The 25867-nt window shown below is 41.7% G+C and overlaps 2 protein-coding genes across 8 annotated transcripts; both read left to right on the forward strand.

The window, feature by feature from the left end:
- Positions 1–59: 59 nt before the first annotated feature.
- On the forward strand, positions 60–15040 carry LOC110978771 (protein EFR3 homolog B-like). Of its 3 annotated transcripts, none has more exons than XM_022234036.2 (22): positions 60–250; positions 824–922; positions 2036–2148; positions 2905–3032; positions 3186–3336; positions 3618–3739; positions 4019–4162; positions 4625–4750; positions 5708–5786; positions 6525–6855; positions 7654–7792; positions 8184–8232; positions 8393–8486; positions 8695–8852; positions 9354–9515; positions 9897–10028; positions 10309–10385; positions 10499–10623; positions 11079–11164; positions 11588–11767; positions 12175–12224; positions 12518–15040. In XM_022234036.2, exons 2-22 carry the CDS (start codon positions 916–918, stop codon positions 12627–12629), a joined length of 2565 nt encoding a protein of 854 aa, XP_022089728.2. In that variant the 5' UTR covers positions 60–250; positions 824–915; the 3' UTR covers positions 12630–15040. The 3 variants fall into 3 exon arrangements, with proteins under 3 accessions (XP_022089728.2, XP_022089731.2, XP_022089730.2); XM_022234039.2 differs by having other exon boundaries at positions 2072–2148; XM_022234038.2 differs by having other exon boundaries at positions 63–250; positions 11606–11767.
- A 123-nt stretch (positions 15041–15163) lies between these two features.
- LOC110978774 (uncharacterized) lies at positions 15164–24447 on the forward strand. 5 transcript variants are annotated; one of them, XM_022234046.2, is made up of 10 exons: positions 15164–15352; positions 17152–17377; positions 18051–18162; positions 18928–19092; positions 19615–19761; positions 20301–20374; positions 20932–21129; positions 21769–21996; positions 22229–22372; positions 22848–24447. In XM_022234046.2, the coding sequence occupies exons 2-10, from the start codon at positions 17156–17158 to the stop codon at positions 22986–22988; spliced, it is 1431 nt and encodes a 476-aa protein (XP_022089738.2). In that variant the 5' UTR covers positions 15164–15352; positions 17152–17155; the 3' UTR covers positions 22989–24447. The 5 variants fall into 5 exon arrangements, with proteins under 5 accessions (XP_022089738.2, XP_022089741.2, XP_022089736.2 ...); XM_022234049.2 differs by having other exon boundaries at positions 15165–15352; positions 18928–19020; positions 19615–19791; XM_022234044.2 differs by having other exon boundaries at positions 15166–15352; positions 19615–19791.
- Positions 24448–25867: the final 1420 nt, after the last annotated feature.

The following is a 25867-nucleotide window of genomic DNA, read 5'->3' on the forward strand; positions in this document are numbered from 1 at the left end:
CGCACGCAGCCCGTGGAATCGAGGTTGAGGTTGGCGTTGTACGTGTACGTACGTACGTTGCTTTGCTTCTCTAGTCTAGAGGGCGACATTCATGCACTATATTCAGAGATTGGATGTTTATTAAAATTCCACCATCACTCAGGCCGGGCCTGACCTGACATCATCGTTATAAATCGTACCTTTTACAAAATGCAGTCCTTTAAGAATCCTGTTTCATGGTGGATGCTAAGACATGGATACGTTTTCAATGGTAAGAGTGCAGACCACTTATTCAAGTGAGAATTTCTGGCCAGCTCATTAGCATTAAAAGTGCCCCCACCCACAGTATCTTTTGAAAAAGGAGATTATTTGGCCCCCCAAAATGGTGAGATCGTGTGAATCGCCGCGTTGCCGCCGGGCGCGCGGGATCAACTCTCTGGCCAGTCATTGAACTTTCATATGAGAGGGTGAAGGGCTAAAAACTACGGTTGAAAAAAGGTCCTAAGTGCCCTAGAAAGTTGAGGGTTGCCACTTAAAAATGGCTGCAATCGGACAATCGTAAAAATCACTTTTTGGGGGTTATTTTGTTTTGTGGGAATAATTAAAAATGTAATTGATTAACCTACAAAAAATTGAAAAGAAATTGAAAGATAAGGGACCAGACAAAAATTTCATTTGTGTGGCAGAAATCTCAGGGACGTTGGCGTGCATGCTATTGGGCCCTGAACGGTGCTGATTTAACACTGTTTTCAGTGGGGCTTGAATTAGTGGACTGGACCCGTAAGAGCTGTGACCACCCTAATTATAACAGGACGAGGCTGTGCGTCTTTCGTGATCTCTACAGATTACCAAAGGTCTTGAATTCTGAATGTGGCAAAACCACACTGACTGCCGTTGGATTGCACTGAATCAGTTCCGGGAAAAATACTTCAAATTATGCCAGGTAGGTTTCATGAGTGTCATGACTGTGAAATTATGACGCGTGTACATGCAAGAGACTGCATTACATGAACTGTACATGTAGGAAGCCTAAGATATTGTTGCCCCCAGAATGTGTGGTCCGAACGAGGGAGAGGAGTGGACGTCGGACCCCACAGTTCTGGGGGTAAGGTATCGTGACGCATGTCAGATCCTTAACCTTTCTCCATGCACATGTTACGCCCCAACTATACCATCAGTCCCAACTATGGTTGGGACAGTCCCAACTGTAGTGCTGCAGTTGGGCTGGCCCAACTATTGTTGACCAATGTCTATGGGAAATGTCTCAACATTATCTAAGTCAATGTGTCTCACACTTGACACAATTCATTTAAAATAGGGCACTTCATCTGTTCATCTAGCCCTATGACCAATGACGTGACATTTGTAAACAATATGACTTTGGCACATGCTGGGCACATCATGCACACAGGACCTCTCTGCTGTAGTTGGGCCGGCCCAACTGTAGCACTCTAGTTGGGACAGGCCCAGCTATAGTTGGGACTGATGCTATAGTTTGGGCGTAACACACACGTACTTTTGCTTCAGAACCTACATGTACAATGCACCATTCACATGGGTGCAAACTAGTCTCTAAAAAGTAGGCCTAGGCCTACAGCTGACATTATACATGTTGTATGGGGCTATGCTTATCCCGCATGGGCCTTTTAAGAGAAAAATTGAAGATTGAATCAACTAACACGGTTGCAAGTAAACATGGTGAATAATTTAGAAATGTTTATTTTTCTTTCTCTTTGCACACTGTCGCCCAAACCCTGTATGAAATACACGTATTTTGTTTGTTTACTTCATAAACCAACTTGTGCATGAAAAATGAAAATACATGTATATGGCGGAAAAATGTCACTGTTTTTTACATCATGAACATTTGGGGCTGGGATCTATGTTGATTAATTTTGATTATGCTGGGTACGTTTGGTTACTTGCTGTGCATTATGATGTGCTTCGGCCGTTTCTTTTATTCTTTGATCCGATCATTTTTCTGCTGTGCACTGTGCGCATGATCTGATTCCCTCCTTGGTATCCCGCTCTCTGCTTGGCACTGTGGCATACTCAGGCTTGTTTACCAGCATGACCCATTACGTTTATGCAGGGTGTTGTAATTGTCTGTCGTCGTGCAAGCCGCGCTACAAGCGCCTGGTGGATAGCATCTTCCCGGCCAATCCCGAGGTGAGCGACGCAAATCGCTTTAGTTTTTCCTTTCACAACGGAGGAAAATGGGATCTTGCTTTTTTCCGAGACAGAGGCAATGGCATGAATACTGTCCAAAAAGGACAGGAATGCTCAACTAGAAATTTATTATGATATCATTGTTGACTGCCCAAAGACATTTCATGAGTCAAGCAGATATCTGATATTTAGTAAGTATTAGATTCTTTTTTGCAGTTTTCAGAAATTTTCACCTCTGTGAATTTATCTTAATTCTGTCAATATGGGCCTACCATCAAGGATCTAAAACTGGTCTTTTGCATTTATATGTTCTGTGTTACTCAAAATAGTAGTGCCAACTTATGACTTCTTTTGTTAGAGTGGGTCATGTTTTATTGCTGAAAAATATGGAAGGGCTGCGTAGCACCTTAATCAGAATATTGACAAGAATATAATATCAAATCAGAACTCTGAAACTTGTAATTGCCGAGCTTTCGGTAACTGAGTACCTTCTTCAGGGCAAGCAGATTCAGTTCTGAATGAAAGCAGAAACATCCATGTTAATTCCAACTGGATGCAGCGTTCCAAGTTCAAAAAAAGCTGCATCCAGGGGAACGAACGTGGATTTTTCTGCGTTCATTCAGAACTGAATCTGCTTGCCCTGAAGAAGGTACTCAGTTACCGAAAGCTCGGCAATTACAAGTTTCAGAGTTCTGATTTTATATTATATTCTTGTCAATATCCTGTTTAATTGCTGTCCTGTTTGTGTGTTTGTAGGATGGCTTGGTTCGCAACAATATGGAGAGACTTACCTTCTATGCTGTCTCTCACAACGAGAAGTTGGACCGCATCGGTGGATACCTGGCCCATAGGCTGGACAGAGATGTCTACCGCCAGAGGATTGGGTAAAAGAAATATGCTTTCTCTTAATGAAACTGTGCCTGCACGAGCGAGGGCGCTATGCCAGAGTCAGAGTGTTGGTAAATCTACAGAATTTAGGGAATGGGATCCAAAATGGCCTCATATGAATTAACCTCTCACGCTTTTCCCTCCCTCAGCTATGTAGTCATCTCGATGCAGGCTCTGGACCAACTCCTCCTGGCCTGCCACGCCCAGAGCCTCAACCTCTTCGTGGAGAGCTTTCTCAGAATGGTACACAAGTTGCTGGAGTCCAACACGCCCGAGCTGCAGATACTGGGTACCAACTCGGTGAGTACCATCTGGCCTCTAATGGGCCCTGTACATTTACAACAGAGGGCACTGTACAGCCTAAAAAAAGACACAGCAGTGGAAGGAGGCTAATGCTTCGCTTACTTCATTGATGGATTTACATTGGGAAAAAAGGGATTCAATTTATGTCAGGTTGGCAATGTTCTCAGCATGAGGCCTGTGTTGTATACTTTGACAAGTAGTCACATTGAAGTGGTAATGACCAACTTGTTCCTCAGTTTCTAGAAGTTCAGGAAACTGACCTTTTCTCCATTTCTCAGTTTGTCAAGTTCTCGCAGATTGAAGAGGACACACCGTCGTACCATCGGACTTACGACTTCTTCATCTCAAAGTTTGCCTCAATGTGTCACAACAACAGTGACCACGCCGAAACAAGACGGAAGTGAGTTTTACCGCCAAACAAAAATAGACAATTTTTAATTTTGGCAGTGCTGTTAATATGTGGCTCCTCAAATCTGCTTTTTTTCAGTAGTTAACTGGCTAGAATGTCAGACTGACAGGTGTAACAGATTGCCAAATCCCCAGAAAAATTACCTTTGACCTTGACCTCTGACACATTAAAGTAGCTTCTGGTCTTAGACTCATGAAAAATCAACTTTGACAAATGTGCGTCAGTTTAGACCTTTGACACGAGTCTTCCTCCTTTTGTTTTACTTCACAGAATACGATTGGCTGGGCTGAAAGGCCTACAAGGCGTGGTACGCAAGACAGTCAGCGATGAACTACAAGTCAACATTTGGGACACCACCTACATGGACAAAATTGTCCCGTCCTTTCTCTTCAACATGAGCGAGGGATTTGACAGGTGCGTCAGCTTCTTTTGCCCTCTTATATTGGCAAAAGAATTCCCCCTTCTACTTACCCTATCAGATTTCAATTCAATGTCAACTCAATCTGACTCAAGATTTCATTATGGTGGTCGTGTATAGATCCGTTTCTCAGGTGTCAGCCCTTGCATTGAGTGCAGTTTATTTCTGGGCCCACCTGTCTCTGAAAAACAGGCCTTTTGTGAGAAGAGTTCATTGATTTTCTTAAAACGTGGCTCATAATAGCTGGCACTCATCACTGTAAAACAATTAGAAGGCTTGGTGTAATCCAAAGTGTTGCAAAGATGAAAGAAATCCTTAACCCCCCTCCCACCTCTTTTAGGGTCAAAGGACAACTACAGAATTGTTTCTGATGATGAAAAATGTACACTCCTGATAATATTTTGGGGGATTTCCAAAGTAGTAAGCCTTTCCTTTGATTGTCTTCGCTTGAATCGTAGTCACGAGTCTCCCGTTCATGAACATCCCGAGGAGAGACCAGAGGTACTTGCTGATAGCTGTCTGAGAGACGTCATGAGACGAGCTGCCTACGCCAACATCCATACAGTCATCAAGCCTGTCTTAAAGTAGGCCTATCCATTAGAACCAGTTATTTTTGGTGTGATTAAAATCAAGGGCTCAGAAACTTGAGCTCAAGTGTAGAGAAATTGTTGTGAGGGTCTGGAGAGACTTGGAGAGGTGAGACGTTGATGACGTGTTGGAAGTGTCTGGAACAATGCTCTATGTAACTTGAAATACGCACGGCCAGAATTGAGGCAGAATTCACCTGTTATCCTTGGGTGAAATTGGACGTAGATTAAACGGAGTTGACACTAACTCAGAGCTGCTTCTAGCTAGAAAGAGTTGCGACATGAGTGTCTCAGTTGTTGGAAGCAAAATGGTGGATCATGCATCAGTGGACATGGACAGTGATCACTCAATAGCTGCATGCTGTACTGCACACATAGAGAACTGCCATTTTGGTTCCAAATTTCAAGTTGGTGCTACTCTCTTGGCTCTTGCAATGACTGCGGTTACACTGCCCTCACACGTGGTCTGAGCTTGATGTGTATGTGCACTTGGCAACTCACAGTGCCCTGTTGGTTGAAGAACATTGTGTAACGTGCGTGTACCACCCATCAATTGGCATTGTGAAACTGTGGTCATGGTCTCTAATTCTGGCTGCAAAATTGAAGTATAGCACCACTATGTCAACTTGCCTCCGTCTGTTATCGTGGGCCAGACAATGTGCCTTGTTTTTGGCATGGTGCCTTTCCCTAATCCTAGGTTGTGAAAGTGCTGATCTGTTAAAGACACTACGGGGTTGTGCATATTCTGATGAAATCCATTTGTGATCACAGAACAGTGTGCACACATGATGCGCCTTCCTTGTATAGTCTGTTTGACGACTAGACCAAACAGTGCCCTCTGTAGCTGGTGATCATGTCGTTTACCCGGGAAAAGAATTTTGTCAGGACAAAACTTCCATGGTGTACAAGGTTGCCTTTTGTTAGGTCACTGTGATGGTTTGGATTTCATTTCAGGCATCTTGATCTGCATGAACTCTGGGTACCCAACAACTTTGCCATCAAAGTCTTCAAGGGGATCATGTACTCAATACAGGTAAAAAAAAGTTACTTTGATATTCACAGGAATCCTGAAATTTTATCAATATCGATATGTGCCACAAAGTCAGGAATATCAAGCAGTTTGTTAAACACGATTAAAGGCCTTTTCATACTTCAAGCAAATGCGAAAGCGAAGTAAATTTGATGTCAGGAAAATTTGCAGCAAAATTTTGCTCAAGTTGAAATGTGTTCCACGTTTACAAATTTGCAATGCGAATATGTGATCTGACGTCTCAAATTTGCATCCGTTTTCGCTTTTGCACGAAATACGAACCGGTGTCAAGTCAAGGGGGTGAGCTCGACTTAAAGAATGTTCCTAAGTCCATCACTGTGTTGGAACCAACTCGGAAAGACACATCAAAGCTCAGGTGTTATTTAAGTATACTTGACCTGGTCACTGCTGCTCACCCACTCTAACTGGCCAGCTGACCCCGGCAGGCTCGGTGGTTGAGCAGTAAGACACAGCATTAGTAAGCGGGACGCTGTTAGTTTGAGTCTCACCTGAGTAAGCTCATGTATTTTTGTTCATAAGCCTTGGGACAGGACCGAATGTACAGTGTCACAAATAATGGTGAAGGGCAAAACATTATATCATAGAAAATAAAATGTAGTCATAGATTATAGTTTCCACCTTCCTCAATCCTGTCAGTTCTTGAGAAATTCTGGTGAATTGTGAAGGATCTGTAACCGTTTGACTTTCATTTTTGTCGTTATTCTTTTCCCGTGTGATCAGTCACAGTATCGATACGTCACGCCTCACTTCCTCCTACTCCACCTGGATGAACACATGAAAAACACGCCCAGGATTAAGCGCAGCATCGTTGAGGTCCTCAAGGAGATTGTTGCCATCGCTGCGGACGGTGCCGTGGGGCCCTCGGTGCTGGAAATCTTCAACACACTCCTCCGCCACCTGCGCCTGTCTGTGGACGAGCGCCTGTCAGGTGGCCAGGCCTCTGCCACATCCTCCTCGGCCGAGCGTTCTGCTGCCAGCGCCAAGAAGACCAAGAAGAAGTTTGACGAGAATGAGGAGATACTGTTTGAAGAGGCCATCATTGATACAATCGGTGAGAGGTTCTGAGATGTAGCACCTATGATTACTCAGGCTTTAAATCACAGATAAATGTAGCAGATAAACACAGGAGAGCAATATGATATGACTTGACTGAATCTTCATCTTTACCACGTGAAGATGATGACTTTGGCTCCCACATTTGATGTCCGTGCCTGTGCCAAACATAGGTGAATTCTGGAATTATGGTTAGGGCAATATGCGCTAAGTTTCTTAAGTAAACTGTACATGGTATGTTGCCTGTTTCTGAATCGCAGACTTTAAAAAGCTTACATGGAAAAGCTTGAAGGCCTACAAGGTTTGGATGAGTGACGGTATGGTAACACACTGAAAGAGGACATGCTGAACGTGCACACCATAATGAAATGACAGTCCAATCAAAAATCCATTAGAGTGATCCAATTTCTTTTTGTTTCATACTTTAATATTTATTTGAAGTAACTGCCGATACTAAGTACTGGAATGGATGATTGAAATATGACATCGCATGATCGTTAGTGAATTTAAAACACACATTTGTTTATGCACTGTTCTGTACAACTAGCTGGCCCAAACAATGCGCTGTAGTCAAGTGGTCGAAGCTCCCACACTCATAATAAGAAGGTTGTGAGTTAATTTCTTTCTCAAGTGCTCACAATCAGCGCAGACTTTACCAGGCTTACAAAAATAATTTGGGGTAAAAACAAAGCCTAGTATTTAGACTGACTTCAGGACCTTGCTTTTTATGAAGTTATTTTTCTGGAACGGTATTTTGCAATCAAAGTTGCTTTATGATTTTATTTGTTCTTGGCAGGTGCTTTTGCTAGCATCCTCCCTGACTATCAGAAGATTGAGATTATGATGTTCATCATGGGCAAAGTCCCCATGCCGCGAGATCGTAGCAGTACAGTGCTGCAGGAAGAGGACCATCCGTTGTCTCTAGAAACCAAGGGGTTGGTCCAGATTGCCTCCAAGTTTCAGACATCTCAGATTATAAGATTAATGCAAATTATTTCAGAAACCGACAATGAGAAAGGTCCGGATTTCCAAAAATTGTATTAGCTCATCACCATAGTAACAGGCGATGTTAGATCATTACCATAGCAACAGACTGTATTGACTCATCACTGTAGCAACAGACTGTATAAGGTCATCACCATAGCATCATACCTTATTAGCTCATCACCATAGTAACAGACTGTATTAGGTCATTACCATAGCAACAGACTGTATTAGGTCATTACCATAGCAACAGACTGTATTAACTCATCAACATAGCAACAGACATTTTTAGCTTATTACTGTAGCAACAGTGGCGTCATTATGCTTCCTTATCTTCTTCAGGGAGGGTGACATCCTTGTTCAGGATATGCTCCTCAAGAGTTTATTGGAGGTTAGTTTCTTGCAAAAGATATGCATAGTATTTGATATATATCCCATGCAATAGCCACCTTTGTTGTCTTGTTTTGATGGTATATGGTCAAAAATTGATCGTGAAGACATCACCTTAAGAAATGTATTTTATTCAGAACTATGTTTATATTTTGTTTTAGGTGGGAACAAAGTATACGACTGTTTCTATGGCAACCACTTTCCCAGCATCCTTTTTCCAGCCGCTTCTCAACATGTCAGTAATTCCTAATCCAGGTGAGGTGTCTTTTCAACATTCCAAATCCCAGGACCCTCCTGCAAAATTATAGCCATAATTCATTCCAACAGCGTTGCATCAATTTGGTTAAGTTTTACCCTTTCCTTTGCATCAAAGCAATCAATACCTCTGGCAAGAGTTGTCGTTCTGTTAGCAATTCGCCACCATTTCTTCAGATAGTCAAGTGTTCTTATTCCCAATTCGCAGGCATCCGTGTCATAGTCCAAGAAATTCTTCACACGCTTGTGGACCGTCATGAAAATGTCATCAAGCTGTACGCAAACCGTGGCATTGTCAAGAACATCGCTGACTTGGAACTCAAATGCGAGAAACCTTCCAGACAGGATATCATGTTCATGAGAAAGGTAATTTAAGTGATATCCTTTTCCAAGAGATGCATCTTTTATCAATAAGTCTTACAATGGCAGCACTGAAAATCTCAAGTGTCATTTTCAAGGTGGTTTTTTTTTGAGTCCCACCCGAGTAAGCTTGTGAATTTTTTCACAAGCTCTCGGACAAGCACTGAGCATACAGTGTTTATCAATATGTACGTTGGGTAAGGGCAAAACCTGTTATATTAATCAAATGTGATTGTTAGCAAACCTATCTGTTCAAACTTTCAACCCAGATGCTCTGTTTTTGAGTTACTGAGTGAAGTCTATGCGTAATGTGTGAATAGAGGCATTATTTGTAAATGTTGGTCAAGTGGTACTCTGAAGTATCTATTCCAGGTTGACTTTTTCCTTTTGACCGTCATCAAGAAGTTAAAATAAATCCCAAAACAACTAAATAGTGCTTTATACAAATAGTTTTATATTACAAGTTGAGTGACAGTTGTCTTGTCCGGTTTTATGTGGCCCGACCAGCATGGGGCAGAGTTCCAATGGCACATCTTTGAGAACTTGATCCGAGCCAAGAACACCACCAAGAACTTTGTGGCCATCTACTGCACCATGGCACTGCTGTGCGTGGAGCTGGGGACGGACGATGTCCTGGTGGACTTGGTTAAACTGGCCCTGGCCCTGCAGGTAAGGACGGCAGTCTATGTGGTGTGTACCTGACCCGTAGAGGGTGCTTTACATATCCTGATGGATTTGGTCGAAGTGATTCCACAGGTAAGGGCTGCTTCCCATGTGGTGTGTGCTTGACCCGTAGAGGGGCTTCACACATCTATGATAGAATTTGTCAGATTGACCCCACAAGTAATTATGGCTTTCCATGTGGGGTGTGCCTGACTCACAGAGGGCGCTCTACACAGTCACGGTTGAACTCAGTCAAACTTGCCCTAGTAGGACTGCATATAAGAACAACTTTCCATATGGTATATGCATTACCCAAAGAGGGCGCTCTATGAAAATATATGTTGACCTGGTTCAATCTGACCCGTCCTCATTGCTTTATCTCCTCAGGATCACACCTGTGAGCCCAACGCAAAGCTGCCGCTAAGCCACTTGTACGCCATCCATGCCATCGTTGCCCAGTACTTGAATCTGATTGGTCAACTGACTGCCATCCCATCATTGTGCCAGCATATCTCCCAGGTGAGCGTGGATCCCTCGGCATTTCGTGTATTGATCAGGACACTTGTTCCTGTGAGCTGATATTTTGACCCATCAGCTTGGAGAGATTGGCTTAATTTTGTCCACTTTCACCTCTCTGAAATCAAATCTATTTGTTCAAAACAAAGACTGAAGTTTTACAGTTTTCTAGTGTCATTATGATTGCATGACTGCAGATAGTTTTAAGCTGAAAAGTAAGCCACAAGTGGAGATCAACGGTAGGTTTGAAAATTGACCTCAGTCTTTATCTTGTTTTGTCTAGGTCATCGAAGAGAGACGCAAGAGTGCCCCCTTTCTGCTTCCACCAATAAACGTGGAGGATAAAGTGGCCGGAATGAGGTGAGTTGACTGTTTTCCTAGCATAATGGCCATGCAGGATGAAAGTTTTTCATTGAGTTATATCTCACTTTGGATTGCCTTCGTAACTTTGGATGTGTCTGTCCTTGCTTTAGTCCAAGTAGTTTGGCACCAGAGCTACTTTTCCATGTGGACAGCATCAGCGAAGCGCTCGCCAGCAGCGGCCATGATGTTACTCGCCTCTCCGTGCCGTATATTCACGTTCAGCAACCTCAAAGTGGTGAGTCTTGTGTCAGCATTGGCCTAATTGCAGACCAGAAAATAAGAATTTGATTAGTATGGAGATAAATGAGGACAAAAAAAATGAAATTGCCTTTATGAAATAAAAGGAGAAAATATCATTTCATGTATCGGGGCCCCAATATGATGCCTCCCACAAAAATACGTAGAGCGATGTGAAAAATGAAAATTAAAACCAACACAAAAGCAAGAATTATTGCTGTGAGGTCTTCAGAGAGGTGAACATGTCAAAATGTGGATAATGTAAACAAACCAATTTCTACCACAAACAGTTGTCAAGAATCTATTGTGCCACCCCCCCTTCATTTCCTTCAGTCTCTTCCCCTGCTCTCCCATCTTGACCAGAATGCCCCCTACTGAATTTGTGTTATCGCAAGGCACAGAACTTTGTAGAAATGACATGATTTCAGAAATCTTCTTGTCTGGTTTGTACAGTTGACAGTCGTCCGCGGAGCTTGACGGAGGTTGGCTCCATCAATGTTGACTTTGAGCTTCTGCAAGCATCGCCAACCCCAGGACGGGTGAGTACGTGGTCAAGACAGAGATCACTAACCACAGAAAAGAGGTGCCAAAGTTACATAGGAATGTCTCTTGCAAAGCAATGTTTCCCATAATTCCGCTGCTGCTTTATGTAGGGTGGCTTCATTATTTTGAGAGTTGAACTTTGTGTTTTGGAAAAATTTCTATACATTTGTGACAGGTAGATTTTTGCTCCTTTCAAATTAATTAAGCAGAAAGTACAACTCTGGGAATAACTTCCTGTAGCTGCTTAAAGCAGGAAGAAATTGTGCTTACCAAAAAACCACAGATTACCAGCTAAGATAGTTAAGCATGTACAGTATTTTGCGAGTGGTTCCCAACCAGTTTTTACTTGACATACAGAATTGGTAAGCAGGGTTTTCTGCATGGCCTGTCTCACCACTGGCTTCAATTTACTCATTCAGCATTTACAAAATTCACAGAAACGACCCCCAGAAGAGGTGACCTTTGAGAGCCTGAAGCAAGTCTTGATCAGTGGCATCAATGACAGTTCGGCCGAGGACGAGCGACAGAGGAGGCTGGACGTGCTGCACAGCTTCCGCAACTCCACCCTGGATGAGCTGGCTGCGGCGGCCGAAACAAGGGTGAAGAGAATCGGCAGAGGGCAGGCATTAGTTGGGGGGGAGGTTAGGATATGTAACGGGAGACATCAGAGGGTGATATGTGTAAGCAAAAATAGAAGATGGGAAGGCGACCCTCTAGAAGATTATTAAAACTCAGTTTTCCAGCGGGTGAACTTTGCAAAAGGGGGGGGAATTTAGGTATTTTTTGGCTTTCTGAACTGTGAGGCTAATTTCAGGGACTTTTTTGGGGAGGAGGGGAAATTAAACGAAACCATTCTCATAAAATTTCTCCCTTAAAAATAGTAAACGGGGGACAGTGGGCAACATTGTTGTCACAATATTACTTTCAAATTGCAGTGAAATAAACGTAGTGCATGTTTTTCATCTTTTTTATCGTTTTCCTTTGTATTTAATTCTTTTGGTTTCAGAATGAAAAGTGGCAGCAAAAGTTGAACGACATCTTGGAGACGGTGACAAAGTGAGTCCAGTCAGTTCTGTCAGGATGCATTGTAGTTATTAACCTAACAAAAGATGAGTTGAAAATAAAGCCACTTTTCATACAGGTCGTTCAAAACTCTTGCACAATGGAAAACAGTTCAAACTTTTTTTTCACCCACATAATGTCTGTTCTCATCAGGCAACCAAATTGAATGATACATAAATCAGAGCTCAATCTGAAAACAAACCAAAATAAAATTACTGAAACCAAATCAAATTATGATTCATTTTCCATGATCCGCTGATGGTTACCTTTTCGGGCTTTCATTACAGGAGTCCACAGACGCCAGCTGGTAGCCCCACAAGGCCTGACCCATCCACACCGCTACAGTTTCAATCTATCCCAACCTACGAGATGAAGTTCCCAGAACTCTGCGTCTACTAAGGGAACATTCCCAAGGGACAAACTTCTTGACAAAAACTCGACCAGAAATGCAGCTCTGTCTCATCTTGAATATACGCCGTTCCCACATTGGGAACACCACGCATTTTGGTATGGCAACGCTTTGATTTCAAGCGTGCATGTTTTGTCACCTGTCCATGTTAGATCAGAACTTGCTGAACGCACTTCCTATCTTGCAGGAACAAGAAATGACGTGTCTTTTAATATATATTAACGGCACCACTTTGGTGGGGTGGACGGCAAACGCACACTTGTACATGCCCGCTTGGCACGAGAGTCATTTAGCACATGTGACCAATTTCAGTTCAAATGTATAGTCCTCATGTTTTTGCAAGGTGCGTGCACAGCCCCGTTGAGACCTCCACAAGCCTGTGTCTTCCTCACCAATGAGGGGGTCCTTCTTATTGGACCAAATACCCAACAGTGACGCACCATGTTTCAAACGAATTGTTGTGGATGGAAAACCAAGGAGTCAAATGATTTTTTTTTTATTTGTTAATATTCCCCTCTTTGCTGGTTTGTAAGAGGCATTGAAATCCATCACCACGCAATGCCTTGTGACGTTACATACTGTGATATTGAGACCTCTTGACCTCTTGAACATAAACAGCAAAACATTTGTAATCGCATTGACTTGATACATATTTTTACTTGTAAGAAAAGAAAGGAAAGCAGGCAAGGTATAATTGGAAAAAAGAGAGGGAAAAGGAACTTTGCATTAATTTCTTATTTTTTTTTTCAACAATATATTTCAAATTATATGTTCCATTCCAGTCTTTGTTTCATTAGAGTCATATTTGTGAAGAAAATCCATTTCTTTGCAATTAATTTATGGAGACTAAGTCCTGCCGTTACAGATTCATTATAACTTATTTATCTAGAAATTGAGTTTAAGGCAGAATATGAAGACAAAGGGTTGTGTGTCTTTCATGTATTTATATTGAGTGTTTATATCTAATGTATCATGTTGTGGAGGTGTAATGTTTAGCAAACCAGAGCGTAATGATGATCAAATGAAACTTCAAACTTATGGCCTTACATCACTGGTGCGGAAATGTTGGACCTAACCGTGTAAGCTCACTGTTTTTAAAGTACAGAATTTGCATATGCGGCTATGCGTATATGCCAAAAATGATTTGCTATGGAAAGGTGCTTAGCACAGAAGTTTCTGGCATTGTAAGCGTGCATTTTTTGTTTGCTGTAAGCAGAATAGTAGGACTGGGCCCGATGTAATTGTGATCAGCGCTAGCAAAACTAGTCTCCAGAGCCACATTTGAAAAATAGGACTTATAAGAATCAGAACCCTCAACTTTGTCATCCCTAAAATGTCCATTTTCAACAGGATACCATACTGAGTGTTATGTCCAAAACAGAGAGCTCAGTGGCCCTTTGGTATAGACTTGGAATGAAAGTATGACAGAAGCGGTCTTAACCCTAACCCTCCTCAGTCCTACAGGTGAAGGATTGAGAGGAGGGTTAGGGTTTTAATGAATGGTTTTATATTGGAACCGGTCAAGACCTGATGATTTCTTCTACATATCTAGTTTCTATAGGATACAGCAAACTGCATTCAACACGACATACTCGAAACTGTGACCGCCTGAACAGGATGTCCGTGAGGCTGGCGCTTGGCCAAATTGGTTAAAGGGGTAGCAGGTGGAAAGATTCATCTGGTTTTGTAATGGCCACATTTTGGGGATACGTGTATTTGGGTTGATTTTCTGAGGTGCTAAGGGAAAGAAGTATTACAACACTGTTCATTGTCAAGTTGAGAAAGTGTCGGATGGGCTGTTGTGTCCAGTCATTTGAACACTCCCATCTGATTGGTCGCACCTCCTTGAGGAAACTCTTTTGTGGGAAGCTTGCCAGATAGTGTCCACAGCTTGTGCACGTTATTGGCGGCAGAGCACAGGATTGAAAATATGTCAGACTTTTAGGGCTCGGCTATTATGAAAACTTGTTCTGAATTGCCTGGCATGTTTTTACCATATCACTTTTAAGACTCGAGTTTATTTAGGGGGGCGGGGTTATCGCTATAACTCCAACCACAACCATCAATGTCTCTTCCACTGAAAATCTTTTTTCCCATGAAAACTAGTTTGGGGCCAAAATATAAATTCTCTCCCATGAAATACTCACATAGAAAGATTTGTCGGTTGTATGGTTCCCATTTCTTGTCATACATCTGTGGTGTAGTTTTTCAAAATTGTGCTTGCCGTTTTTCTCGGTGTTGGATTTTGAGTGCAATACCCTTGCAAGATTACAAATTATAAATCTTTTAGAGGGTAATGGAATTTAAAATGTTTAAGAAAACGTGTTGTTTGTATTACTTGATGTATGACAGCACACTGAGGCTATCTTGGAATAAATAGAAAGATATACTTTAAGACGAATGTATGGAATTTTCTTTCGGGTTGTATCATTTATAGTTTTGTTGTGAACGGTCCTTATTATATGGGCGGAGCCTGTTGACGGCTGTTTTATGTTTGTAAACCCAGCGCCGGAAACGGTTTAATATGAGAAGCAATCATGCATATGCGTGCTCCAATCCTTCGAACAGTCAAGTCATGCCGTGTCACAAGTGATGGCGTGATCGTGGCTTAAAAAAGAAGGGATTTGTTTGGTACCGACCTTCCGAGTGGAGTCGTGAAGAGGAAGACCTGTGCCCTTACTGCGGTGGTAAGCTTCTCATATGGACTTTAGTGGTAGGTAAATTAAGTGCAGTGACTGTACACAATTTTAATGCAGTGTATGTAGTGTGGACTGAAGCATGTCTGAGTGTTACGTAGACCATAAACAGGGCCCGACGATTGTACCAAGGTCCAAGCATTTATGTAATTCTGAAGTCAGCTGGATAATTATTTTAAAAGATTTTGGTGTTCCCGACCTATTCTGATGAGGTATTGAAGTAAAGTCCTGAATATAAAGTATATTCAACATCATGACCATACACCGTGTACGTGTGAATTTCTTTTCTGTTTTGAGGAATATACTATTGATGGGACCCGCAGGCACCCGTAGCTAGGTAATCTACATGTAAATGGTTCAGTAACCCATGTTTGTTTATTTAGGAAAAGTTCCATATACCACCGCCAGTAATTCTTCCCTATGGTGACTTAATAGCCATCAGAAGGCAAAAACATGTCCGGAAAAGATCAATTTAGCAGGGAAAATACCAAGTTATTTACTGAGAAAACACTTAGGGTTTGTGCACGGGGTGTCAAGTGGCATCCATATATGGAATTTTTCTGTTTATTTTATCAGGAGTGCTTTTAAGCATTAGATAATGTCTATTTTAAGGTGAGGGTAAATATTTATGTTGATGAGGAATCATTTTTAAATGCGAAACAAATTGTCTTCAAATATATTGAAATAATTAAAATTACAGGATTTTTTAAAAACATTTTATTTGAAGAAGTCCAGTGATAAATATTGACTTTGTCCCTTGTTGGCATGACGATGGCAACCCATAACTGCGGCTATGTTTGTATTGCTAGCCAGTCAAGTTGATGTGCAAACATCACTTTGGATGAAATAAGATAGATCACTATGGCAACCGATTCCATTAGCAAACAAAAGAGAGCAAATGGTGTGATGTTGTGCTCTGAATATAAAGTGCTCGAAAAAAGCTTTATTTTTCAAAATTGAAAATTTGTGTCCAACTTTTCTTGCTGTTACGATGTTTGTTCTCGAAAGTGTTGTAGCCGAGACCACTTAGACCTTCACAAGACCAGCACAAGACCTCCAGTCTAAAATTCAAGTCACAGGCCATTGAAATTAACTGCAACAAAAGCGTTCCTTTTTCATTGTTCAACCTGTTCCTTGTGACTGGTCTTGTGCATGGTTCTGTGTCTGGTCTTCGACTATATGTATAACCCTGGTTCTTACGGTCACCGAACCTGCACTGTGGATGGTGTGAACCAGTGTTACGATCATTAATTGACGTCCATATCCATGTGAAATAAACAGGCCCATCGTGTATGGCATTTTTGATATTTTGTTTGTTAACAAACCAACAGATGTAAGAATCAGAATGTGTTAGTCTATCCTGCTGCCAAAATATTTGCAAGCTACAAAATGAATTCAGAGTTTTTATTTTCAAGCACTTACACGGCCAACTACAACGTGATTGTAGCATGTAACAAGATTAGATGATGTCATTCTCAAAAAGCCAGCAGTTTAACCACTTCCTACCGGGACAGTTATAAATGTTGATGATGCTGGGCCGGGATATTTATCACTTTTTTTGGTTTTCAAAATTCTTTAAAAATTCAAAAAATGCTGAACGCTTATAAACTTATGAAGGACTGTCTGGTGGCCCTCTAGCCTGACAGACAAAATCTCGGCAGGAAGTGGTTAAGAGCATTTAGTTGAAGTTACGTTGTCAACAAAGGGAGTGAAGTTAGATTGATTGGCAAACTTAGTCCTATTTGCATACCCCCAAAAAATTTAAATGTAGCGTGCATATTCATGATGGATGCCTCATTGACCTTTAACCCCACAGGAAGATGAAGGGTCAAATCCTGGTGTACTCTATCGTTGGGTGTCCCCACTGCATGAAAGCAAAGTCCACACTCAACGAGCTGAACCTCCCGTATGTTGATGTCAGCGTGGATAAATACGACATATCGGTCCGCAAGAGCCTCGTCGAACGAACCGGTAAACGGACCGTGCCACAGGTATTCTTCAACTCGCACTACATCGGAGGAAATGACGACTTGCAAGAATTGGTGAGAAGCCAAAAAAAGTAAATTTTTTCTTTAGAAATGCACGGTTTTTGTCCCGAACTCTGTGATGTGTCATCAAGTGCTCAAATCTCAGTGCTGTGGAAGAACATGTAAGCGGAGTCTGCATAACCTTACATAGGCAAGATTTGAACAAGGGATCCCTAGGTTACGTAGAAATAACTGAACAACTTGACCCGTTCTGATATCTGATACAGTGACAACAATGAGTAACATTAAATGGAGGTTTTGAAATCCTGGAAGAAATTTAGAAAATTATTAAGGTTTGAGAAAGATCCCGGCCAATATTACTCAATGAGGGCTTGATGCCTCTAGAATGTTACAGTGTGGACCTCAAACTGGACCAAGAGAGGGCGCTATTTCCTTGGCAGTGGGGGCTCCTTTGGCCAGAGATGAACTTCGCTGGTTCACGAATGATTAGGAAATGCATGAGTATGGTTGCATGGCTACCAGCAAATTGAACACTCCTGACCACCTGACTCTTTTCAACTGATGAGGGGGTGCTTCTGCTCAAGACAGATACAGTGGAAGATTTTGTAGGATTAATTGGTTTCATTGAAATTCTTACCTACAGGTAATCAAAGCTTGATATTTTGAAACCCAAATCCCAAGAAATGTGGTAGTTTTATCCTGTGCGTGTTTGTTTTTTTTGTGGAAGATTCGAGACAAGGAATCATTACAGCGACTCATTCAGGATGTGGAAGATAACGAGCCCCCTGCAGATGCCCCAGAAGTACCTGATCCCAGCCTGAAGATTGGATCTGCTGCAGGTACAATGCATATGGATGTGACTCACTCTGTCAAAAAGAGTTGAGAGACGCAAGAGATACTTTCAAGTTAAAGGTCTTCAGAAGAATGCGCAAGATCAAGACTGGCTGCATTTATTGTCTGCGTTTTCATTAGGGTTCCAAACTTTATTTCAAACAGCTCAGTGTGCTCTTTCCATTACAAACTAAAACTCACAAGCAGCTCTGGTAAGTTTGACTCATTTTTCACAGACGAGGCCACATATTGTATTAATTCTAATCGTCCCAAGTCCTGTGGACTCCAACAGATTTTGAATGAGTTTGTAGGATTGTGGACAGATCAGTTCAAATACCTTAACTTTACACTGGTCTGGAGGCTCTTTGACATGCTCCAGTTATCTTCACTGGATCACCTGCTACATTTTAAACAAATATCCTTCATTTCTAGTATATCATAACTGAGTCATTTCACAGGCATGCCCCACATTGATACTGTGGTTGCTGTACATGTACTTTCAGGCATTTCCAGGAACCCATTTTTTGGTCATAGTTTCACTTCTGCAGTTATAAGGACACAGAAAAATGCAAAATACTGTAACGAGACCAGTGATAGACCAGAACAACTTTACTGTTGCACTCGCTGTTTTATGCGCATTTCATTCACAGTATCTTGACCAATCAAGTTCCACCAATTTGTTGTGAATACCTAATGAGAAACACTGAAATGTGGCTGTTTGCATTTCATGCTGCGTGCAACCACATGATTTGGGTTTTTCTTTGAATTTCTAGGAGACGAATTTAATTTCACTTGCGAGCTGGATGAATGCGCCTTACTTGTCAAGGACCTGAAGGAGAGTGGATTGATTTCGGATAATCGCAGAGGTCTGAAGGTTTATAAAAACACCTTTGTGGGCCGTGAGTTTGTGGATTGGATCGTGAAAACCAAAGATGTTGGTTGGTATCAACACAATTCCAATTAATAAGGGAATAAATACATTACATGTTTAGTCGGTGTGAAAACACTTCTAAGACCGGCCAAGCACATGTTTTTTCATATTCATTAATACTTTCTTTTAGTCTGAGAGTCAAAAGAAGTCAATATGCAATAGATTTCCAATGGTTTTGTTCTAGAATTTTACTTTTATTTTCCCCAAACTCCCTGCAGGTACGCAGCGGGCATTGTCACTTCTCAACGGGCATCAAATGGTTTATACATGGTCACGTTGTGCATTGTTGAATAGGGAAACTGGGAATTATTTTTCGGGGTTATAAACATGAATGAATCTGGGCCCCAAGTGGGATTTGCTTGTTCCCTGGTTCCCCCGTATGCTGGTCCCCTACAGACTTTATATATTCTTCACAAACTAACAATTTTCTCCCATTGTCAGTGCGAAATTGACTCTAGCGTTTGTACACACATCAACAGTTGATTTATTGCCCTATGTTTTTAAACATCACCTGCCTTCTTACATGTAGATCGTGAAAGGGCAGTGGAAATTGGCCAGGCATTGATCGAGCAGCGTTTCGGACACGATGTGAAGAGCTCCCACGAGCAGGTGTTTGAGGACAGTGACCGAGTCTATCGGTTGATTGAGGATGATCCGGCTACCGCCCTCAATCAGGGTATGAGCTCCCTGTGTGAGCCGCGACCTGGTTAGACAACTGTTTCTTTCTCGCCTCATGTAGACGTGTTCTTTGTTATGCTAAATTGGGACACTTTCCAAAGGTTGGGCTGTTTTGGCATCACTGCTTGAATTTAATGAACTCAAACTATTACTGCTAGGCAAAGCTTCAATTTTTGTTCGGATATGAGGCCAGAGTATTCTCATGTGGTTCTGACAGTAAATGTTTCTAACATGGTACAGACCTTGTGATGGAGCCACAGGCAGGGATGTATCCGAATTTCCAAAAATGCCCACAGCGGGGACTATATGAACTTGAGCAACCTGCCAGAGCTATGATGGCATGTGGAGGGGCTCTTTTTCCAAATTGCGGTTGCATAACCATAATTGGCATCAACTTAAATTCTGCAATGGGTTCGATAACACTCAATAGGAAACTGTCAAGACTGTCAACAGTAAACAATTTGGACTCTGAAGAATTTTCTCGAAAAGTGTTGATTTGCTTTTCCTTTACTGAGTTTTCTCTACTTCTTCCTTTAGCTTCAGAACTCGGAGAGGAGCTACGCAAGTTAATTCTTGATCTATACAATCAGCACCTAACCCGAGATGGCAAGGTATCTATATGGACAACTCGAACTGCTTTCCTTGTATTTTTATGACAGTGATTTGGAAGATTCACGTTTTGATGGATTCATTCGTCAGCAGCAAATAGAATCTGCTCTTTTGACGTCACAGCCATGTTTTTCCTACAAGTGGCTGCGAAAACTATCGTTGGCTGTCAGTGCAAAGTAAAAGAATATTTCCAAAAGTGTTCAAAATCCCACGCAGCTATCAGAACACCGGATGATAATGCACAATACAACCCTATAAATCACTGAGACAGATCTCCATTTTCAACAAATTGGAGGTAAAATTGAATCCAACCGAAAGGTGATATTTCTGCCAATTTTGGCCCCCCATACAAGTTGTAGGCAAAATGAGAATGGTGTATAGACTAACTTGTGTGCATATTCAGCGTTTCTTGTGCGTAAATCTTTCTAAAGACCATCAAAAGCATCTGTAGCTAACTTTCATGTCTCGTCATAAATTGATATTCTCATTTTAATATACACTGACCTCTCCAGAGACACATCGTGGCATAGTTACATTCTGAATTTCTCCCCCTTTTCAGGGTGTCGATTACCCGGGAATAAAGGACAGTCCAAAATTTCAGCAGTACGTCAAGCACACGGCGGAGCTAGTACGCGTCGACATTGCCGCTGCAACTCGGGAAGAGAAACTTGCCTTTTTTATCAACGTTTACAATGCGCTGGTGATCCATGCCAACGTTACGCAAGGTCCACCGACAAACATCTGGCAGCGATATAAGGTTAAATGTGATGGAAAGAAATTTTAATAAGAAAACTCTCCTTAGGTTTGATTCTGTGGAGCTGATGATGCTATTGCATAATTTGCACAAGTTTAGGAACTGTGCTCGTCATACATCTTGCCTCACTGTCCAGTCAAATGGTAGCATCTTGCCACACTGTCCAGTCAAATTGTAGCATCTTGCCACACTATCCAGTCAAATTGTAGCATCTTGTCACACTGTCCAATCAAATTGTAGCATCTTGCCACACTGTCCAATCAAATGGTAGCATCTTAGCACACTGTCCAATCAAATGGTAGCATCTTGCCACACTCTCCAATAAATCAGGGTTGATTTTCGAGTGTCATCAGCCCAATACAGACACTTTTGTCAATTTGAGTTTTGACAAATACTCTTTATAACCCAGTCAGGGAGTCAAATCCAGCTGCTTTTTATATGTTATGTCCATAGGCAAGACACTTTACCATTACATGTGCCTTTCTTTGCATAAAAAGCTTAATTGGTACCTTTGTGAGCTTGTGAGTAACCGAGTGGAATGAATCCATAGATGAATACTTCGCTTGGTGAAGAATTTTATCTTTGACAGAAATTAAACCCAAACCCCTTCAATTTTTTTACTTCTTTACTTTCCTCGGGCAGTTCTTCAATCGGACCTGTTACATCATCGGGGGCCATATCTATTCCCTCCAAGACATTGAGAACGGGGTCCTGCGGGGCAACCGGAAGGGCATCGGTCAGTTCAGCCGCCCCTTCTCCAAGAGTGACCCGCGGTTCGTCATCGCTCTAGAGACGCCGGAACCGCTCATTCACTTTGCTTTGGTGTGTGGGGCGAGGAGTTGTCCACCAATCAAAACATACAGTGCAAAGGTACCGATAAAGGCATTACATCCCAAGTTTTTTATGCTTGTATGTTGCTTTTATTTTGTTGTCTATTTTCCAAATGAACTATTTAAGCCTTTTTTAAGATGTGGGGTTCTTTTGAGGAATCTGGCCAAGTTGGAAAATACAAAAGACAAAAACAAAAAAATTATGGCATGGCTCGTTCCGTGGAAGGCCATATATCCATATAGATAGGATTCACTGCCTTTTTTGTGTTCAGGGTATCTATGACCAGTTGAAGTTGGCAGCTGAGGCCTTTCTCGAAAGTTCCGATGGCTGTCTTGTCCTGCCAGGGAAGAATGAGGTCCGTCTCAGCAAGATTTTCCAGTGGTACAAGGTGGACTTCGGAGGGACTGACGCCAAGGTAGGTGTTCTGTAAACCAACTTGTAGAACCCGAGTAAATAAAAAAGTTCGTGTATTTCAACCTTGTTCCATTTTGCTATGAACTCTCCCCGTGGGCCTTTAAGACACGCTACCTCAACCAGCTTTTCTCTACAATCTGTGGTTTTTGTTACTAGAAGATTTTGTGACCTGATGTAACAATGGGCCAGATTTTTCAAGAGCCATGTTGAAGCTGATGGCCTTTAGCGAGTTAATGGCCATTTTGAGTGGCCAGTTTGAAGTAAATGGCCACCTTGGACTTAGTGGCCATCTTGCAAACTATTAATCGGTTGACTCCTTACTGACTGAAGAATCAAAACAAAGTGGGTTGAATTTCATATTTCTGAATGCCCTTACTGTACATACAGCCTTCCATATCATTTTTTTTCAGGATTGGGTCATAAATGTCTTCCAGAGCTGAGTTATCTCACTGTCGAGTTTTGTTTCTCATATGCAGGTTGTTCAGTGGGTCTATGATCACATTGGAGACGGTGAAAAGAAGATGGCCCTCGGGAAAATGTTGTCAAGTGGGAACTTCAAGACCTGTTATCTCACATACAATTGGTCTTTAAACTCTAAGCACGGTAGTCAACTTTAGTAAAATGGAACAGATGTGAGAACTCAGATTATTATGCACTTTTGTGCCTCATTTTCTCAGATTTCTATATTCATTTGCTTTATCTCTTTTTTATTTTTGTAACTTTTGCCTTTTGTAATATAAGGTGAATATTTTCTACAGGCTCTAAGTTACTGAAATGTTAAAAAGAAAGACAAAACAGGGCTTTATATCAAAACTGTGGGGTTACGCTGTGCTATAAAGTTGTAAAAGTCAGGGTGCCAGTCTAGTGACCCCACTTAGAGTTGCATGGAAAAGTGTCTCCAAATACCTGGGTATAACAAGTATCTGCTTCATCTTAGACAGTTTTCTAGTTGTGGTCTTTCAAAGTCTGGATAGAAGACTAGTTTTTGTTACCCAAAAACTGGTTTTAGTAGCATTTTTGGAGGTCCAAATATAGTTGTTTTTAATGAAAATAATTGGTGGCTAAAAATTGGTGTCTCGGCAAATTAATTTATACACGATGTATAATCTTTTTTTTCTCTGCAAAGAGGTCTGAAATTGTATCCATTAAAGTAGTCCTAGAGCATTTCAACCTAGAACTCAGGTTTTTCACCACAGGTTACCGTCTGACAGGGTGTTTGTATGAGTCAAGGACTTTTGTTTGACATTATTTGTGATCATGCCTAGCATTTACCACATTTCCTATTAGCAACACTCTGTAATAGTGAGTTGGCAATCAATGTAGCATGTCTTTATTATGTCTTAATAGACCTAGTTTATTCTGGACTGCTTTGTTATTGATTAGCCTCTGTGTCTTTTTAATTAAGAGCACCATACCGTTAGGATATATGGGATGGGTTATCTCAAGTGTTTTTATTTACAGTTGAAAGCAAGGAAAATTTCAGGTCTTATGTCTTTTGATTCTTCATTTTCAGTTGTGATAATGCAAGGTTCTTTTCATACACGGGAACTTTGTAAAGTCAGTGACCTGTAAAAAGGATTCATTGATGAGTTCCGTGTACGGACATAGCTAACGTTTCCCTTTTGGCTTTATGGTATATCAGGCATCAGAGAGCAATAACATGTCCTACAGAGTCAAATTTGGCAGGGAAAATTTCAAAGCATTTACTCTGTAATACCAAACTGCTGCAAAGTTTAGATATACTTCGAATTTTCAGACCAGTTTCATAGGATTTGTAGATGTCTAGCGTCTAAATGTACGTCAGTTTTGGTGAGCAAGTCAAAACTCTCTTCAAAACCAGTTTCACAGTTATGAGACTGAGGGGAAAAAAGCTTTGAAAGTCTGTTTGTTGAGCTGTCACATAAAAACAGTTGGAGACCCGTGCCGGAGTATTAAATCTGACGGAAGAAAATTTCATCGTATTCTTTCGGTGTACGATGGGCTCAAGCGGGGGGGGGGTACCACGGACACGTACACCGTATGCATGCAAATCGCATGACTTGCAATAAAAGCGGGGATCCTGTAGGTTGCACTCCACATCGTATTTCTGCGCATGAGCTCATTAATGTTGTGTGATCCGACGGGGTTTTACAATCAGACGAGGGATCATAGAAATATTTCTATATAAATCCCGAATTTTGGACTGGTAAGTTTCCAGTTAGGGGGTATTTCTTTCACTGACAAAGGCCCCAAATTGTGGGCCTATTTTGGACAGAGGCGGGCGGCTACATTCAGAGCTTCGCGCGTAGTTTTACTTTGGGGGGTTTATCCGGGGAAAGGCGAAAAAAAATTTTTCCTGGCTAAACCCATAAAATTGAAACCAAAAGTCATCTTCTGGCCATAATCTTGAGTTTCCAGTGAAAACAACGGAGGCCAACCGCTGCCCGAGAGTCAACAGGCGGCGCCCTTTTGGTCTGATTTTGCACTGTTTTCTATGGGCGCGTACTTGGTGTAAGGGTCCAGTCCACTAATTCAAGCCCCATTGAAAACAGTGTAACATCAGCACCGTTCAGGGCCCAATAGCATGCACGCCAACATCCCTGAGATTTCTGAAACAAATGAAATTCTTGTCTGGTCACTTATCTTTCAATTTCTTTTCAATTTTTTGTAGGTTAACCAATTACATTTTTAATTATTCCCACAAAACAAAATCACCCCCCAAAAAGTGATTTTTCCGAAGTCTGATTGCAGCCATTTTTCAAGTGGCAACCCTCAACTTTCTCGGGCACGTAGGGCCATTTTTCAACCGTAGTTTTCAGCCCTTCTTCCCTCATATGAAAGCTCTAAGACCCAGGGAGTTGATCCTGGCAACGATTTACACAATCTCACCATTTTGGGTGCCAAACAATCTGCTTTTTCAAAAGATACTGTGGGTGGGGGCACTTTTAATGCTAATGAGCTGGTCAGAAATTCTCACTTTTTGAATTAGTGGTCTGCACCCTTTGTGCTGCCTGTGGTATATCCGAACGTGCTATTTAGCGCCCTCAGTAGTCCATTTTCAGAAATCTCAGGGTAAATTTCGTGTCCTTGGTTGGTCTATGCACGCTTCCTGTACTTAAGCAGTAAAAATCAAAGATACGCCTACAAGTATACTGGATGTGTCCATTATAGAGACGGAAATCTTCTATGATAAAACATCTCCCGCTTCATAGCTTTTGATTTTGAGAACTTGGCGGGACTGTCGAATGCTTGAGTATTTTTCAAAACGAAGCTGTCCCTTTCTTCATTCCAAATGGATGGAATATTTCATCTTCCGTACTCTTCACAGCAAACTCGAGTTTCTAGAGATTTGCAGGTTTTTATAATATACCTGAAGCTTAATAAAAAAAAGCCATGACGGATTTGCATCAGCAGGATGCTGAGCTCCGGTTTCGCGCGTATTTTTGTTTCCTTGAACCGCGTGTGGTCAAAAAGTTTGTCGACCCTATTATGCCAACACCGCAGAGAAATGACGAAT

This window comes from Acanthaster planci, linkage group LG18 (assembly GCF_054643075.1).
Source record: "Acanthaster planci isolate LZ-2023a linkage group LG18, COTS_SCS, whole genome shotgun sequence".
NCBI lineage: Eukaryota > Metazoa > Echinodermata > Asteroidea > Valvatida > Acanthasteridae > Acanthaster > Acanthaster planci.

Bases quoted from the DNA above. Each gene is read 5' to 3' on its own strand.
- LOC110978774 (XM_022234044.2), top strand. From the start codon at position 17,156: ATGAAGGGTCAAATCCTGGTGTACTCTATCGTTGGGTGTCCCCACTGC. The intron at 19,093-19,614 runs GTTGGTATCAAC...TCTTACATGTAG, and splicing joins CGTGAAAACCAAAGATGTTG to ATCGTGAAAGGGCAGTGGAA. The intron at 20,375-20,931 runs GTATCTATATGG...CCCCCTTTTCAG, and splicing joins ACCTAACCCGAGATGGCAAG to GGTGTCGATTACCCGGGAAT.
- LOC110978771 (XM_022234036.2), top strand. The intron at 3,740-4,018 runs GTGAGTTTTACC...TTTACTTCACAG, and splicing joins CACGCCGAAACAAGACGGAA to AATACGATTGGCTGGGCTGA. The intron at 4,751-5,707 runs GTAGGCCTATCC...ATTTCATTTCAG, and splicing joins GTCATCAAGCCTGTCTTAAA to GCATCTTGATCTGCATGAAC.